Consider the following 15,636-nt stretch of genomic DNA (forward strand, 5'->3'; position numbering starts at 1 on the left):
AGTCCTTGTATCTCAATGAGACTACCTGTGGTTGAATGAAAATATAAAATCAAAAGTAAATAAAAATAGTGATATAAAACAAAATAAAATCAAGCCACATTATGAAACCAGGTAAAATACTAAAAAACAGGAACATGTTAATGTTAGATTGATTTTTTTTTCAAGAAGGCTCTTATTATTTGTCCTCTGTTTGATCTAAAAACAAATCTGCTTAATTCCAGCAGTCATTTTAAGTTATGTTTTACCAAGCCAAAAAGTGAAAATTAAACTCTTTTGTCTCTCAGCTTTCTTGTGATGGTTTCAATTGTAAACTAAACTAATTCATTCTCCATCTGTATTCAAACAAGAACTCCAGTTGTTAAAACTTTCATTAGACAGAGCTAAAAAACCACAAGCAAAAAAAGCTCTGATCACCTCGCTCAGATAATATAGCCCTCTGACAAGTTATTTTAGTAATTATGTAGATTCTTAGATAAATAGTTAGTTGTTTAATTTACTGTACTATATTATTTGCAAACTCTCAAATAGTATTATTACCTAAATTTAAGTTTATGATGGTTGATATGATAATTCGTTTAAGAATATGTTGACCTTAGGAGGTATGATTGTAGATATTTGTATATGTTTATATGTATCATTGTAATTTGAGATTGTCATTTGTTGTTCTATTTGTGTTCTTTTGTTCTGTATGTTCAGTAGATCAATAAAGATAAAAACAAAACAAAACAAAAAAACAAATTCATTCTCCATTGTTTTACTGTACAGTACTGTGGTTATTTTCGATTAATTCTACCAGTGGTCGGTAGGGGGCAGCACTACATATTGTCCGTGCGTAGTCTGCCGCTAAATCATTAGAAGAAGAATACGTTAGCAGCCACAGAATGTCAGCCATTGGTCGTTAGTGTTGTGTCGAAAAAAGCATCCTTGACGTAAAAAGCTCCTCCCGGGAAACGCTTATTTTTACGAATACATTGAGTAAACACCATAATATAATGAATAAACACAGTAATATAAATTATGTCACAATGTTTACTTTTTTTTTTGTTGTAAAGTAATTTGCCAGGATATGCACTTCTTGCTACAGCTCTCTATTATCAGAATCCAAACTAAACTCCGAAAAATACCTTATACGGTAACAAAAATGTCCAGGGTGTGCATATATGTCACAAAATCACCCTTTATATGTAATCGTTGATTTAAAAGATAAGGATTCGTACTTTTCGCCTCGACACGCGCCCCTCACGACGGGGTTACCTTTTCCGGCAGCACACCAGTGTGAGCCCGAGCATCCTTCTAGAAAAGCGCCACTTAAAGTAGAAGATACGGACTGGAAATTAAACCGTAGAAGAAGAAACGGACTGTACCAAGCGCTGCACACTTAACGCGAAGCCCCACGAAGGAGAACCTCTTTGTAGACAAAGAGTATAAAGGTATGGGGTCACCGCCACCAACGCTGAACGGATGTTCGTTATGAATTTAATAATCTTTTGTCATCTGTATTTCAAACGGCCGAACAAAACGCGACAACGAGCTTTTTTCGCCGCGTCCCGACGTTGCCTTTTTGTTTTTCGCAGTTCGAACTTAACGTCTCGTGGCGACAGCTTTCAATGCGAATCGCGTTTAACGCGTGTTTCAGTGGATTTAGCGGCTGTTCGGACTGTCAGTCGGTGAAGTGGAGGCTTTGGCTCGTCCCGTGAAACAACATGCTATCTGCTAACAATGGGACACGGAGGTTCGGACTGAGCTACGTGAACTGGTTCGGTGTAACGTTACCGCTCTGAACAAAGTGCCTTTTGAACAAGACCAGCAGCGGAATTTACAATGTCCACGTCCGGAGGTTTTCCAGAGTCGCTAAACGCTTTCTGGAAGGAGAAGTCCGTGCTTTCACTCGAGTCTAGTGCTTTTTAACTTTAAGCAGGAGGCCGACATTTTATTTGTTCCCGTTTTGTTTTAATTCGGCGTCGAAGCACGATGACGCATTTCAGTCCAAATCCCAGAATCAAATGTTAAAACGCGTTCAGATGTCGGCTTTATGCGGGTTGTGCGATGGGTTAAAGCTTTGTCGTATTTATGTTAAAATTAGGAAACAAACCTCGTCATCCCTGTTCTCAACTGTGGAGCAGTTTAGCTTCTAATTTTGGGATTTGTGTCCCAACCCCATAAGGATTAATTATATATAAAAATAATCCAGCATCTCACCACCATCATCAGGTTTGAAGAAGCCTTTTGGGTTCTAATGTCCTGAGCAATACTGAGTGTATTAGTCCTGTCAAGCACCTTTATGATGAGCAGAAGTAGAGATCTGAGCCCAAACCTCTTCCTAAATGCTCCACACAACAATTGAGCATCAGTTCCCACAGAAACCTCCCAACACTTGTGGAACGCCATGCAAGAAGACTGGAAGCTGTTGCCCTGACAGTCCCTGTTGATCAAATATGGACAAGTGCATTTGTCCTCGAAGTGAATATATTAATAAAATCATTATAACGCATTTACTGTAACAGTGACCGAGTATGAACAATAAAAGGAACATTGCAACCATTCATGTGAGAGTTGGTAATAATCATAGGGGCTGAGATGTGGTAGAGGCAGGGCAGCCGACGTGGGACCAGAAAGTTGCGGTTCGACTCCCAGCCGTTCCCACATGTCGTGATGCCTCTGAGCAAGACCCCCCCACGCCCGGGGGTGCTCACTGCTCCACCTGGGTGTATCCCATGTTCAATGGGTTAAATGCAGAGGACTCATTTCGTCATTATATGGGAACATACATTGATGACAACATATAGCGCTTATACTTATCACAAGGTAAAACTTGATAATTGTGACTCCTCTAATCCCGCTCTTAAAACAAGAGTACAGTACATTCATGGTTTTGTTCACTCCAATAACGTTTGCACAACAGCAACGTTATAAATAGTTTTATTTATTTTTAGTAAATTGTATTCCATGCCTTCTACCTTGTTTGTATTTTATGATGCATAATGTGTTGTCCCTATCAAGATGCCTTCAGCAGCTGTCGGCAACAATGCTGTCCAGTCTGTTGTGCCAGACCTGGGAAATGGAAGTCACTCTGAGGCCATGAAGCAGTTTCTTGGTGTCATTGACAAGAAGGTTCGAAATATGGAGAAGAAAAAGGTATGCATATAAAATGTTGATGTTATTGCACCTCTTCTTCTTAGTGTGTGCATTTAATCAGATTAATTTTGCTTTTTGTCATCAAATATATCAATCACAGTCACTGATCTGAATTCAGTTGATGGTTTCTAAACATGCTGAATACAAGAAATGCAGAAGTAATTTAAACTGTATTTCTATACAGTTGATAATAAAACATTGTCTTTGTGTTTGTATCAGCATTTTTTATGCTAGTAAATAAAGTTTGTGATTGTTTTATGAAGAAAATACATGAACTAAGTGAAGCAAAGTCACAGCTCATGCTTTGATAGCTTAGTTTTTGCAAATATTTATCAATTCAAGTTTTTATCTCGTCATTTTGCCATAAATTATACCTTTTAATGTCTTGTGATGAATTTACAGTCCAAACTGGATGATTATCAAGCAAAGAAGAATAAAGGAGAAAGGCTAAATCAAGATCAGTTGGTAAGATGATGAAGTTGGAGGTTTCCCTAATTGTTTTATATTCTAACTTAAAAACTTTTTTTTTCTGTACACCCCTCTTTTTTAATAGGAATATTTATTTTGCTATTGATAAACAAATGCAACTTTTCTTTCCCGATGTTTGTGAAGGAGGCCTTGTCAAAATACCAAGAAATCAGCAACAATCTTGATTTTACTCGAGAGCTGCAGAAGAGCTTCTTGGCACTGGGTCAAGAGGTAAGAACAGTGCTTTTTAGGTTTCTGATCAAATCTAGTTAGTCTTTTAAAAACTTCTGATTGTATTAAATGTTTTGTGACTCCTTTGGGAGAAGAGCTTCATCGTCAAACCCTGTTCTGAAAGGCCACTGGTGTTTGTTGGACCCTGCGTGGTGGTGATGTACCAGACGAGGTTGACAGTTGCTTTGTGAAACCGACTGCGCTTGTGGCTCTAGGTTCAGAAAGCAGTGAAGAAGTCTGCGCGACGAGAACAGCTGCAGCGGGAGGAGATGGAGCAGCGGCGACTGAAGACGGTTTTGGAGCTTCAGTATTTACTGGACCAACTGGGAGACGATAGTGTCAGGCAGGACCTTAAAGGACTTGATGCTGCAGGTTCTCCTCTGCTCACCGACACTGACCTGGCATTCTTTGATGAGTTCTACAAATTGGTGGTACCTGATAGGAACTGTGATCTCAGGTGTGAAGTGCACGTGTCTTTATTTAGAGAGGGCCCATCATCATTCAGTTAGATTTTAAATTGACGGTCTTCTTGCAGGTTGACTGAACAATACGAAGAGGCCTCGCTACACTTGTGGGCTCTGCTTGAGGGCCGAGACAAGACTGTGGCAGGAACCACGTGTGAGTGTTTTTATCCTCTCTGGGCACTCGGTTGTTTACATTTGATGGAAGTCTGAACCATTTGAGGAAAACCGTTTATATTAATCTAACCAGGTTAAGTCAGGTCCTCTGGACGGATTCTTCTTGTTGAAACGTTTCGTCTTTTATCCAAAAGACTTCTTCAGTCTGAGGAGCTGCAACAAACTCAGTCTTATAAACATCACCTTCTCATGGCAATATACAATATGTATCTCAATATTTGTGTTCTTTCCATAAAGTAATAACAGAACTATATTTCTGAGTCAAAGCTTAGTCCCAGTTGTCACACAGGCACTTTTCTTAACAAACAGCTGCAACTGTACAAAATAAATGTCTCAAAACCAAAAACAGCTGTGCACTTAAAATTTAAACAGATATTTGTCTCCTTGTTTTTTAATGAGAAGACAACTTCATAACACTGCTCGAAACCAGTTAAGCCCCCAGTATACTCCCGCGTACGTACGCGTGTACTGTACGCAGAGGGTTCAGACTTGGTACTCGAGCCTCCACCCTGAGCAGCTGCAGAGCAGCTTCACAGACGAGGGGCGTTTACCTTCGGGACAAATTGAGGTCGCCGATTGGTCATTTGCTGACACGCCTACTAGATTGATTGACAGGTCAAAAAAATTTTTAAAAAGCCAGCGCTGGCAGCCTCAGCCACAGCGATGTTCTGTGTTTATATGTTGTTAATAAAAAGATCTAGAAAAAAAAACTGGGAGCGCTGGCCCTGCAGCCCACACATCAGACCAGCCCACCAGGAAATCTCCAGACCCTCCTGCAGCCACGCTGGACCTGAGTTTAATTCGCTCGTGACAAATTCCTTCATTTCTCACCATTTCAGTCATGGCATCAACGGAGGAGGAAGAGATCTCTGCCTCTTGGCAAAAAAACTAAAGAAAAGGCCAGATCAGGGATGAAGAAGAGGAATTTAATACATTGGTGTCGCATACAAAACAGTCCCTCGCTGGGCAGTTTATTGTGCGACACCGCGTATGTGTATGCAGTCGTAAAAATTGAGCTTTGCACGGACATCCCCTGGGGGGTACGCACGTACCTCTGCGTACATACGTACGTACGCGGGAGTATACTGGGGGGGCTTAAATTTTCAGAACGCCAAACTCCTTTGTTGCAGTTACCCAGTCATTTTCACACCTATCAGGAATTTACGTCCGTGTCCCCAGAGCGTCTCCACTGAGTCAACAAAGACCTATTGTGACGCTTGATATCTGCATATGCATCTAGTTTGTTCACAGTTGGAGCTGCAGCAGCACCAGTTTTACACAGCAGGAGGCGGGGGAGCGGGTGAGGGGCTGGGTTTGTATTCAGAGAGGGAGAGGGGCCGTGTGAAGGTGCCGACTGGGAGAAAAACTGGCTGATTTTCAAGTACAATTATAACTACATAGAATATGACACTACATCTTTTTATATTGATATAGTCTCATTTTATATCGCGTATGAAATTATCTCTATTTTTAAAATATTGAGATATCGCCCAGCCCTATTCCTGATATTCATACACCCTTTTCTTTTGTCTTGGTCCCAGACAAGTCACTGAAGGAAACTCTGGACAAACTGATGTTAAGCGGTTACTTTGACAGAGCAGAAACTAACCAGAATGGAGGCTGTGAGTCGGAGGAGGCGCAGGAGGAGCCAGCTGTGGTGGTTGAGACTGCAGCGACTGCAGAGCCGCCGTCAGAACCAGGTACTCATTTAGCAAATGGGTTGTTGAGAAATTGACTGTATGCAGAGAAATTATCACATTCGCTTCTTTTCCTCAGAGGGTTTAACTAATGAAAACTACGCAGAGGCTGGGAACGTGGAACCCTCAGAGGTTGGCACTTTTTGCATGTGTTGTGCAATAAATCACACGGTCACTTATTTTATTTACACATTTATTTAATTATTTATCTTGTGTTGCAGTTTAACAGACAGTTTGTTCCAGAAACTACATATAGCAGTCCAGACAAAGACCAAGTGGACGAGTGGGCAGTGGAGGCTCAGGTATCCTCAGGCGATTCTGTCTATCCCCCTTTCTTCAGCCTCTGAACATTTCTGAACTCTTCGTTTTGTTGCATGTCTGTCACATGTTTCTGTTGAATAGATGAATTCCCTGCAGCATCACTCCCTTGCACAGCTGGCTCCTGATCCCATCCTTCCTGTGAGTCAAGTCCCTCCCTCTCCACCCCCTGACCCCGTGGTCAGAAAGCAGGTGGTACAAGACCTCATGGCCCAGATGCAGGGGACATACAACTTTATGCAGGCAAGAAGGATCTGCACGTCTTTCATGGCCAGTGTGTTGATATTAATGATGTTCATGTTTTGTCTAACACAATAGTGATCTTTCAAATGAGATAGTAATTCTCTTACAATGAAGCAACAATACATTGATGGAATTAGGAAAATAAGTTTTATCTTCATTTTTTAAAGTAAGCTTGAGAATTATGAGCTCTAGCTCAACATTGATTTAATCACTTCTAAACTGGACCATGCTCCAACTTTTGATTTTTATACACATATTTCCTGACCTGTTTGTGTAATCTCACTACCAGTCTGAGTATTTACTCCATTACTGTGACAGATGAAATTATTATAACAAAAGTAAATTTAGACGAGAACGTTTCCAAAATAAAATGTTGAAAATCGTTTAGGATGCTAGAAAATGATGCTCATCTATTTAAGTAAAAGGGGAGAGTTTTAACACTAGTTTATCGAACAAGATCCAAACCTGATATGACTCAGCCAGACATTTATTATTATTTATTTGTTTGTTTGTTCCAGGACTCCATGTTGGAATTTGACGGCCAGGCTCTGGACCCAGCCATCGTTTCTGCCCAGCCAATGAAGCCTCTGCAGATGGTTAACCTGCAGCAGATGGGTGTCCCTTCAAGTGAGTGATACTAGAAGTGTAGTAAACCTGTTTACAAAAATTATTGGTGTGCATGGAAATGCACACTTGATATTCAGTGCCCTGAGACGACTTCTGTTGTGACTTGGTGCTTCATAAATAAACTGGATTGAATTGAATTGCACTTTGTTCCTCCTGGGTTGTTGCCACCTAACAACTGCTGCTGCGTACTTGGATCAAATTTCAACCATTCAAACTTGTAATTGTTAAGGGCGTTCAGGAGGTTTTTGGCATTTCTTTTGTTTTTTGTAGTATTTATGATTTTTGAAATGGTAAATTTTATTTAAGCTTCATACCTGGGAAAAATTTCAGCAGCTTGGATTTGGTTCAATACCCCCCGTGACGGCTTAATATGGGAAGTTCCAAAGACACATGAACACATTTATAGTCCCTGGTTTTAAATTCAGCATGAGTTCACAGTTTTACATAGTTTTTATACGGTGTCTTTAATAATATTATTTGACTGCTTATTGTTTCGTGTGCAGCACTGTAGCCAGTGGCAGACGTGCTGAAATGCTTGAGCCAATTTAAATTGATAAGAGGCTTCAAGCAAAAGCAGATTTGTATTTCATGTACACTTTTTTTTTTTGTAAGAAAAACTTTCTATTTTTTTTTTCCTCTATTTTCTGCAGTTCACTCGGAGTCGAGACTTTCTCAAACACCTACAGTATCTGGACTACCAGAGTGCTCTCAAGTAAGTACAGAACAAACAGCAGGGAGTCACTGGTAGGACTTGGAGTTTTCTGCAAGCATGCAGTTGCTGAGAGTTGTATAGATGCTCAATAATCCAGGATTACAATCCAACATTTTTCAGTCAGGTCATCTGGACAGTTTCTTTTTTTTGTGCTGAAACGTTTTGCCTTTGAAAGATTATCGAGCATGGACTTTGTTGTTTTCAACCAGTTTGATGAGACTGTCAACAAGGAAGAGGGCCGGCAATGGAGGAGGGGGCGTACCAAAGAGACCATCTTATCACAAGCAGAACTGGTTTGTTCCACTTTGGAGTAAGCTGTTGGGGGAAGAATCAGTTTTGCTGTGTGTTTCCTTGACTGATGAAGCCTTCTGGATCGAAGGCGAAACATTTCAGCACAAAATAAAGAAACTGTCCAGATGACCTGACTGAAAAATGTTGGAGTTATATAGATATTTCAAATATCACACAGTATAAATACTTCATTTATTAATTGTGGCGCTCACATGGCAGAGAATCTAAAGTTTTGTTTTTTTTAAGGCGGTTATCTAAACAATGCGTTAAGTAAATTCAAGCTTTTAATGAATGATCCAAAATCCCATCTGATCCTCTGACCTCTTGATGTTCATTTTTTCCCTCACCTTTCAAATTTCATCATTCCTTCCTACCCAGGCCTCCATTTCTCTGTCAGCTGAACAGTCGTCTGCCCCGTGCTCCTTGTCCACTGCCTTCCCACCTGTCTCCAAGCCCCCCCACTCTGGAGGCATCAATGTGAACGCAGCACCTTTCCAATCAGTGCAAGCGGTATGCTCCAGGCTCATTTAAGCAATGTAACAGTAATTTGTTTAACAGATTCTCTTGGAAGCGTTCAGTTGTTATGTATTGTGCAAGTTAAAGCTTAGGATGGTTTGTGAAAGAAAAAATGTATCCGCTGTTTAAAGCCACTAAATGTTTTTTGTTTTGCAGTAAAATTTGGTAACAGGAACTTATTAGGCAGCAGTTCAACCTTTTTCAATCTGCAGACGGTCTAAATAAATGTATTGACATTTAATTTTTTTTTTAGGTATTCAACATGAATGCACCTGTACCTCCCCCCACGGATGGCCAACCAGACCCCCTGAAGCAATCTAGCCAATTTCCTGGTGGTTACAGTCAGGGCTTTAACAGCCAGTCAGAGAATACTGTAGAGCAGCCTGAAATTCCACCGGAAAGATTACCATCAGGTGAGAGTACACAGTAATTCATCCATCCATCCATCCATTTTCTTCCGCTTATCCGGGGTCGGGTCACGGGGGTAGCAGCCTAAGTAGGGAGGCCCAGACTTCCGTCTCCCCAGCCACTTGGTCCAGCTCCTCCGGGGGAATCCCGAGGCGTTCCCAGGCCAGCTGGAAACATAGTCCCTCCAGCGTGTCCTGGGTCTTCCTCTGGGCCTCCTCCCGGTGGGAAGTGTCCGGAACATCTCACCAGGGAGGCATCCTAAACAGATGCCCGAGCCACCTCAACTGGCTCCTCTCGACGTGGAGAAGCAGCGGCTCTACTCTGAGTCCCTCCCGGATGATCGAGCTTCTCACCCTGTCTCTAAGGGAGAGCCCAGACACCCTGCGGAGAAAACTCATTTCGGCCGCTTGTATCCAAGATCTCATTCTTTCGGTCACAACCCAAAGCTCATGACCATAGATGAGGGTAGGAACGTAGATCGATCGGTAAATTGAGAACTTCGCCTTTTGACTCAGCTCTCTTCACCACGACAGACCTGTACAGCGCCCGCTTCACTGCAGACGCTGCACCTATCCGCCTATCGATCTCATGCTCCATTTTTCCCTCATTTGTGAACAAGACCCCAAGATACTTGAACTCCTCCACTTGGGGTAGGACCTCCTCCCTGACCCGGAGAGGGCACTCTACCCTTTTCCGGCTCAAGACCATGGCCTCGGATTTGGAGGTACTGATCTTCATCCCGGCCGCGTCGCACTCTGCTGCAAACCGCTCCAGCGAAAGCTGTAGATCACGATCTGATGAAGCCAATAAGACCACATCATCTGCAAAAAGCAGAGACGCAATCCTAAGGCCACCAAAATGGATCCCCTCAACACCTTGGCTGTGCCTAGAAACTCTGTCCATAAAAGTTATGAACAGAATCGGTGACAAAGGGCAACCTTGGCGGAGTCCAACTCTCACTGGGAACAAGCCCGACTTACTGCCGGCAATGCGGACCAGGCTCTGACACCGGTCATACAGGGACCTAACAGCCCGTATCAAAGGGCCCGGTACTCCATACTCCCAGAGTACCCCCCACAGGGTTCCCCGAGGGACGCGGTCGAACGCCTTCTCAAAGTCCACAAAGCACATTTAGACCGGTTGGGCAAACTCCCACGCACCCTCCAGGACCCTGCTGAGAGTGTAGAGCTGGTCCAGTGTTCCACGACCAGGACGAAAACCGCACTGCTCCTCCTGAATCCGAGGTTCGACTATCCGACGGACCCTCCTCTCCAGAACCCCCGAATAGACCTTACCAGGGAGGCTTAAGAGCGTTGTTCCCCTGTAGTTGGAACACACTCTACGGTCCCCCTTTTTGAATAGGGGGACCACCACCCCGGTCTGCCAATCCAGGGGAACTTTCCCTGATGTCCACTTAATATTGCAGAGTCGTGTAAGCCAACACAACCCTACAACATCCAGAGCCTTAAGGAACTCCGGGCGAATCTCATCCACCCCTGGGGCCCTGCCACCGAGAAGCTTTTTAACCACCTTGATGACCTCAGCACCAGAGATTGGAGGGCTCGACCCAGAGTCTCCAGGCTCCGCTTCCTCAGTGGAAGACGTGCCGGTGGGAATGAGGAGATCTTCAAAGTATTCTGCCAACTGACCCACGACATCCCGAGTTGAGGTCAGCAGCACACCATTCCCACTATAAACAGTGTTGGTGGCGTACCGCTTTCCCCCCCCGAGATGCTGGATGGTGGACCAGAATCGCCTTGAAGCCATGCGGAAGTCATTCTCCATGGCCTCTCCAAACTCCTCCTATGCCCGAGTTTTTGCCTCAGCGACCACCCGAGCTGCATGTTGCTTGGACTGCTGGTACCCATCAGCTGCTTCCGGGGTCCCACAGGCCAAAAAGGCCCGATAGGACTCCTTCTTCAGCCTGACAGCATCCCTCACCGAAGGTGTCCACCATTGGGTTTGAGGGTTGCTGCCGCAACATGCACCGACTACCTTGCGGCCGCAGCTCTGGCAAGCTGCCTCGACAATAGAGGCACGGAACATGGTCCACTCAGACTCAATGTCCCCCACCTCCCCCGGAACATGTTCATAGTTCTCCTGGAGGTGGGAGTTAAAGCTCCGTCTCACAGGAGACTCTGCCAGACGTTCCCAGCAAACCCTCACAATACGTTTGTGTCTGCCAGGTCTGACCGGCATCCTCCCCCACCATCGGAGTCAACTCACCACCAGGTAGTGATCAGTGGACAGCTCCGCCCCTCTCTTCACCCATGTGTCCAAGACATGCGGCCGCAGATCAGATGAGATGACGACAAAGTCGATCATCGAACTGCGGCCTAGAGTGTCCTGTTGCCAAGAGCACATATGGACACCCTTATGCTTGAATATGGTGTTCGTTATTGACAATCCATGACGAGCACAGAAGTCCAACAACAGAACACCACTCGGGTTCAGATCAGGGGGGCCGATCCTCCCAACCACACCTCTCCAGGTCTCACTGTCATTGCCCACATGAGCATTGAAGTCCCCCAGCAGAACAAGGGAGTCCCTAGGAGGTGCACTTTCCAGTACCCCCTCCAAGGACTCCAGACAGGGTGGATAATCTGAACTGCCATTTGGTGCATAAGCACAAACGACAGTCAGAACCCGTCCCCCCACACGTAGGCGGAGGGAGGCCACCCTCTCATTCACCGGGGTGAACCCCAACACACAGGCACCAAGTTGGGGGGCAATAAGTACGCCCACTCCTGCACGGCACCTCTCACCAGGGGCAACTCAAGAGTGGAAGAGTGTCCAACCCCTCTCAAGGAAACTGGTTCCAGAGCCCGAGCCATGCGTAGAGGTGAGTCCGACTATTTCTAGCCGGAACCTCTCAGCCTCACACACCAGCTCAGGCTCCTTCCCCACCAGTGAGGTGACATTCCACGTCCCAATAGCCAGCTTCTGTAGCTGAGGATCAGACCGCCAGGGTCCCCGCCCTCGGCCACCACCCATCCCACATTGCACCCGACCCCTTTGGCCCCTCCCACAGGTGGTGAGCCCATTGGAAGGGGGACCCACGTCTCCTCTTCGGGCTGTGCCCGGCCGAGCTCCATTGGTAAAAGCCCGGCCACCAGGCGCCTGCCCCACCTCCAGGCCTGGCTCCAGAGTGGGGCCCGGTGACCCACGTCCAGGCGAGGGAACATAAAGTCCATTTGTGTTTCTCATCATTGGGGTCTTTGGGCTGCACTTTGTCTGGTCCCTCACCTAGGACCTGTCTGCCTTGGGTGACCCTAGTAGGGGCATAAAGTCCCTGACAGCATAGCTCCTAGGATCATTGGGACACTCAAACCCCTCCACCACGGTAAGGTGGCAGCCCAGGGAGGGGACACAGTAATTCAACAAATAAAAAAATGAAGGTCACAAAAGATGTGGAGTTCATAGTATTTCATGATTTAAAAAAAACGGGCTCAGCAGCTTTGTGTGGTTCTTTAACCTGCACTCTTTGGCTCCACAGTTGGTGGTTTCCAGACCCAAGAGCAAGTCATGCCTACAGCTGGAGGTCCTGAGGATTCCTCTGCAGCTGCAGGGTTTGGACCGTCCAACCAGTCGTTTTACACAAACAGGGCTGCTTCCAGAGGTGGACCCAGGAATGCTCGTGGAGTGATGAATGGATATCGGACCTCTTCAAATGGATTCAGAGGTATAAGCATCATACTGTCACCAGATAGTCTTATGATTTAATACCAGCTCAAGTTGAAATCTTATATTTAACATCTTGTCATCAGGGGGATATGAAAGTTATCGTCCTTCCTTTCCAAATGCTCCTCCCACCAGTGGATATGGCCAAACACAATTCAACACATCTCGGGATTATTCCAGTAGTACATACCAGAGGGTAAGATGTATTCTCAAGGAATTCAATGCACTGGCTTAACATTTTTTGTTGTATACGCTGCTAATCTTTGTAAATGCGCATTTGTTTTTTTTTCAAGGAGGGATACCAGCAAGGCTACAAACGAGGAACCGCTCAAGGATCTCGAGGTTTGTCGCGGGGCAATGCTCAAGCAATGCGATCTTAATCTCATTGTTTCTATGGACCATCAAGTCGCGCCACGTAGAACATTCAGGATATTGAATGTGTTTACCCTAACTCACTTTTTAAATATGTTTTGTTTTTTACTCTTGGCCCACTCTGTCTAGATCCTCGGCTAAATGTTTTAACACAACATGCTGAAGTTCACCACATGTAGGATTCTCAGCACGTTTGTGCGATGTAAAACTACAAACAGATGTTCCTGTAAACTTGAAAGACTTCATTAACTTATTTTTATTTTTTACAAAATGCAAAAATACCCTGCCATTGTTAATCTGATACCATTTTTTTTCTTGTGCCCTGTGGCATCAAATATTTTTTCTTTAATATAATTTACATAAAGCCATTTTGTTTTTTAACCCACTCAACTGTTGCAGCATAGCCCATTTGTACACTGTTACTGGTTGAGACTGTTTAAATAAAGTTGTATCCTATACGCCTGTCTTAATGAAGCCATGTTCTTTTTTTATGACACTGAATGTTTTTGCAGATTATGTTCAGTTGACAATTGTCAGCAGTTTAATGAAAATATTTTTTGTCCAACAAATGAGAAGTGAATGATCTGCAGTTTTGTAACAACTATATATTATGTATTTACTCGTCTTTGAAGCACTAATGTAAATTTTTAAAGGCAAATACTTAAAATAAGGGATGTTTGTTGTAACAAAGACCCTTGTGACAAAGAACTGTTTAGTCTTTTATTATGTATAGAATATTCATATCTATATTCTTCCATCTTGTACAAAAAGACTGATTCCCATGAAGATGATGCAAAAGGTAAACATTTTTATTATTTTGAAGTGTTTGGTATTGTCCAACGACTTAGCAGCAGTCCCTCATACCGGTAAATGTTTTGTGCAAATCCTTAAGCATTATTGTTTTAAAGGACCACGTGGCACAGAAAACATGACGGTGAAAATGTTTTCTAGGCATCGCACGTTTTCTTTCTTCCATGAAATGTCTTAGTGCTCTTCATTAGAAAGTATCCGTTTAGCTGCAGTTACCAGATAGAAGACGCAGAGCGGATTTAACGATTTCATATAGCACCACAACTAAACCGCAGTTTGTGATTAAAAAAAAAGAACCCATCCCCAATTAAAGACCTCTAAAAAGAATTTGCCAAACTGCAAAGTTGTCAAATCTGGATGTTTTATCAAAATTGATGCAGATGATCCTCACATTGTAACTTTAATCGCTTGTTAATCCATATTTGCATAACTTGATCTGTGCAATAAAACTGTCGGAGGTCCACTTGCATATTCTGGGCGAGTCTTCATTTTAGTAAGTTTACTGTAAAGAAAGTTATGCACGGTCAAAAGTTAAAATTGCTGTTTGGAGGCTTTCTTTGATGTCTTCATTTCTAGCACCTTTATTTTTTTAGCAGAGGAGCTGCAATAAAAACCACAGGCTTGATGTTCATGCCTTAGCTTTACTGACAAGTTGCCACCCCCCCTGAAAATATGATTTGCTAGATAAACCTGCTACAACCCTGGATTTAATGTTCCTAATTTTATCTGAATCTTGGATTTTCAGATGAAACTATGGCACAATCTGAAAACACCTTACATTATTTTAGTGCGTCCTTTGCTCGTAAAATTAAAGACAACCTTTAAAATGTCTCTTGGGTTGACACCAAAGAAAAACATTCCACAATTATTTATGCAGTTTCTTTTCAGAGAACCTAAAAGGGTTTCTTCCCCCATCAACGGCACCAAAAAAAACAAATAAGGCTTTAATTAGAAATTATTTTACACCTCAACACCCTCAAAACACACACATGCACAAATCCAACAACCTCTTGAGTAAAATCGGTCATTTACTGTAAACAAGTTGGGAACCTTGAAGGTTCAACTGCAAACTGAGTTCATAGGGTTTCCTCACTTAAAGGAACTGGTCCAGGTGAAACTTATCTACCTGGATGATTACAACACTTTTTCATAACATTTTGCATTTTGGATACACTTGGTGGAGAATCAGTTCTGCAGCGGGTCTGGAAGTGTCAGAAATGAAGATGTTGAGGTTCTCCTTAGGAGGGACAAGGATGGAGAAGATCAGGAATGAGATCATCAGAGGTACAGCACAGGTTGAACAACTGGGAGATAAAGTTAGAGAGGACACACTGAGATGGTTTGGACATGTCCAGAGGAGGGACAGTGGGTATATTGGTAGATGGATGTTAGAAATGCAGCTGCCAGGAAAAAGACAAAGACATGGATGCGGTTAGAGAGGACATGAAGGTGGTTGGAGTGAGGACAGAGGACAGAAAGAGATGGAGGA

At 43.6% G+C, this 15,636-nt stretch overlaps 1 protein-coding gene across 1 annotated transcript; it reads left to right on the plus strand.

The window, feature by feature from the left end:
* Positions 1–1,285: 1,285 nt before the first annotated feature.
* On the plus strand, positions 1,286–13,872 carry caprin1a (cell cycle associated protein 1a). Its single transcript, XM_037689477.1, has 17 exons — positions 1,286–1,430; positions 3,001–3,135; positions 3,538–3,600; positions 3,748–3,834; positions 4,050–4,291; positions 4,370–4,452; positions 6,014–6,172; positions 6,249–6,301; positions 6,391–6,471; positions 6,572–6,730; positions 7,249–7,357; positions 8,008–8,069; positions 8,739–8,870; positions 9,130–9,289; positions 12,781–12,966; positions 13,052–13,161; positions 13,259–13,872. Exons 2-17 carry the CDS (start codon positions 3,001–3,003, stop codon positions 13,343–13,345), a joined length of 1,908 nt encoding a protein of 635 aa, XP_037545405.1. The 5' UTR covers positions 1,286–1,430; the 3' UTR covers positions 13,346–13,872.
* Positions 13,873–15,636: the final 1,764 nt, after the last annotated feature.

The sequence above is a fragment of the Nematolebias whitei genome, chromosome 2, assembly GCF_014905685.2.
Source record: "Nematolebias whitei isolate Nwh7 chromosome 2, NemWhi1, whole genome shotgun sequence".
NCBI classification, from domain to species: Eukaryota; Metazoa; Chordata; class Actinopteri; order Cyprinodontiformes; family Rivulidae; genus Nematolebias; species Nematolebias whitei.